The following is a 2,988-nucleotide window of genomic DNA, read 5'->3' on the forward strand; positions in this document are numbered from 1 at the left end:
TTAAGTATAGATTATTTATTTATTTATTTATTTATTTATTTATTTATTATTATTATTATTATTATTATTTTTTTTTTGTACAATCCTATTGTTATATGAAAAATGATGGTTATATTACTTTTTAATTTTTAAGTATATATTTTTTACACATTTTTTTTATTTTTTATTTTTTATTTTTTATCAAATATTTTTAAAAATGTAATTATGATGTTTTTTTAGTGTAAAGCAATTTTTCACGTGCATCTAATTGTATAATGCTACGTCAGTAAAAATAACTATTTTTTACATTATTTTATAAATAGTCATCTAAAAGAATAAATTCAAATGAGCAGTTATGTACAAAATTAAACTCTATTTTTAATATCAAAAGTTAAAAATATTATACAAAATAAAATTATATAAAAATAATGCATATTATTATATTATATTATAGTATATTATTAATATTAGGCTCATTGTAGTATGATTATATTACAGGACTATGATGTTTTAAAGTGTTTGCTAAAATTAAAATAATATTTTTTTGTTATTAAACAACACTTTTAAAAAGTATTGACTAAAAAGAATATTATCAAAATGTGACTTTAATTTTAACAGCATTTATATAGTTATTACTACAGCAAAATCATACTAAAATTTACCTTATTATTATTATAGATTGACTAAATTTTTAATTAAATTCTTATATTTTTTCTTTTTAATTATATTTTTACACTGATTTTAATTTTATAATTAGATTCTTTTCATGTCAAAAATGTTAAAATTAAAAAAATATTTTATCAAAAAATATATAGTTAAGATCTAATTAGATTTTTATGATTACATGCAATTTACTAAAAAATATTAAATTAATTCTAATATTTTTTATACTAAAAAAATACTTAATTATAAAATTAAAAACAGTATAAATATAATTTTAAAAAATTATAAAAACCTAATTATAAATTTGATAAGATTACAGAAACTCACAAAATAATTTGACCCACATTATTATTATTATTATTATTATTATTATTAATCACCCACTCCCACACTCCACCGTGTTCGAATCTGAACCACACAAAAATAAATGGAACTCGAAAAGCAGAGAGGAAGAGAAGATAAGCGGACGGGTGAAGGAAATAGTGGTGGGTTTCAACCATAATCATGGTCATGGCTACTTCATCAACCATATTGCCATCATCACTCATCGCGGGAACAACGCTTTCAGTTAACTCAAAAAAGCAACTGTTGTTCCTTCCAAATGGTTATAATAATAGGTTACAAAAGAGAGTTTCCTTCACTGTCACAGCAACCAAGCCCCCTGCTGGTGTAAGATTTTCTCTCTTTTTTTATTTATAAGTTTTGTTAATTAGGTGACAAGAATACTCCTTAAAATTCAATAAAAGTTGTTTATATTCAATGAAGCAGTTGTGTGTATGTGTGTTTATTTTATTTTTTATTTGTTCAGGTGGAATTTCCAAAAGTACAGCCACAATTTCAGGCTCCGTTTCTTGGGTTCACAAAGACAGCAGAGATATGGAACTCTAGAGCTTGCATGATTGGAATCATTGGAGTTTTCATTGTAGAATTTGTGAGTGTTTTTCACAATTTCATTTGGCATTATAGATAGATATTGCTGTCACTCAGTAACAGGATGACGGTTTATTATTATTATTATTATTTGAAAAATTATAATATTACTCCTATTTTTTATAACTGATTCTATTGGGGACTTTTTTTTTCGGGGTTTAATTGTCACATTAGTTCTTATAATTTTATCGAATTTTGAATTAGATTTTTATATTTTTTTAATTGAATTTTTATATCATATTAGACTTTGTAATTAAGCTCTTATTGTAACAAAAGTGTTGAAATTTAACAAAATATTGTTAGACTATTCAGAATATTCAGTTAAGTATCAGACATATTCCTTTTATTTAACGAAATATTTTGTTAATTCTAATAGTTTTGTCAAGACATGGACTTAATTATAAAATTTAATATGATACAGGGACTCAATTAAAAAAAATGTATAAAGACCTAATTAAAAATTTAATAAAACTATAAAGACTCACAAAATAATTAAATCGTTTTTTATATTATATTTTGACATTTAGAGAAAATAAAAAAAAGTAACATTATCAAAATAGGACGATAATATAAATTATAGACTCAAGTACTCTGAATCCCTAACATTTAGGCTAAATTTTATCCCTAACATTTACAATATATAAGTCATAATTTCTTCCTTAATATTTACAATGTCTTAATTTTATTTTGTCCCGTTTTAGTTTTATAATCAAAATTAAAATTTTCTTCTAAAATTATCTTTCTTTTTTCTATTATATTTTTTCTATTATATTTTTTCTTTTATTATTCTATCTCTTTCACTCTCAAATCACTATAACAATCACTATGACCACGATAATTATGATTTTTATCCCTATCTAAGTAGAAAATCATAATAGAAGAAGTGATACTTTTAGAAAAAATTTTAAGTTTGACCAAAAGACTAAAATTGGTCGAAATAAAATGTTTGAAATAATAATAGAATGTTTTAAACATTATGAACGAAATTAGGATTTAGCTCAAATATTAAATATTAAAGACTAAAACATTTCTTTACCCAAAATTATAATATATTTTTAGATTTTTTCTTTCAACTTTTAACATTTTTCATTCTAACTACGTTATTGATTGCATAACTACTTAAGCATTTTTGCTAAGTTGGATAATTGTAAAATGTTGGTATATGTTGCAGATAATAAACAAGGGAATACTTCAAGTCATTGGAGTTGATGTTGGCAAAGGCCTTGATCTTCCTCTCTGAACATTAATGAAAAACTTGTCACAGTCAATTCTTTCACTTTATTTTCTTGTTCTCTACAATCAATTTTCATAGAGATTTGTTATTAGGTACTATACGTTTCTGTGATCTAAAATCTCTTCTATTGTAAATTGCAAGAACCCTTGGTGTTGGCGTAAGTAATACAATTTTATGGTGAA

The 2,988-nt window shown here is 22.8% G+C and overlaps 1 protein-coding gene across 1 annotated transcript; it reads left to right on the forward strand.

Annotated features, from left to right (window-relative positions):
- The first annotated feature begins 967 nt into the window (after window positions 1–967).
- LOC112796926 (light-harvesting complex-like protein OHP1, chloroplastic) lies at window positions 968–2,988 on the forward strand. Its single transcript, XM_025839607.2, has 3 exons — window positions 968–1,311; window positions 1,451–1,573; window positions 2,744–2,988. Exons 1-3 carry the CDS (start codon window positions 1,147–1,149, stop codon window positions 2,810–2,812), a joined length of 357 nt encoding a protein of 118 aa, XP_025695392.1. The 5' UTR covers window positions 968–1,146; the 3' UTR covers window positions 2,813–2,988.

This window comes from Arachis hypogaea, chromosome 4 (assembly GCF_003086295.3).
Source record: "Arachis hypogaea cultivar Tifrunner chromosome 4, arahy.Tifrunner.gnm2.J5K5, whole genome shotgun sequence".
In the NCBI taxonomy this organism is placed as follows: domain Eukaryota; kingdom Viridiplantae; phylum Streptophyta; class Magnoliopsida; order Fabales; family Fabaceae; genus Arachis; species Arachis hypogaea.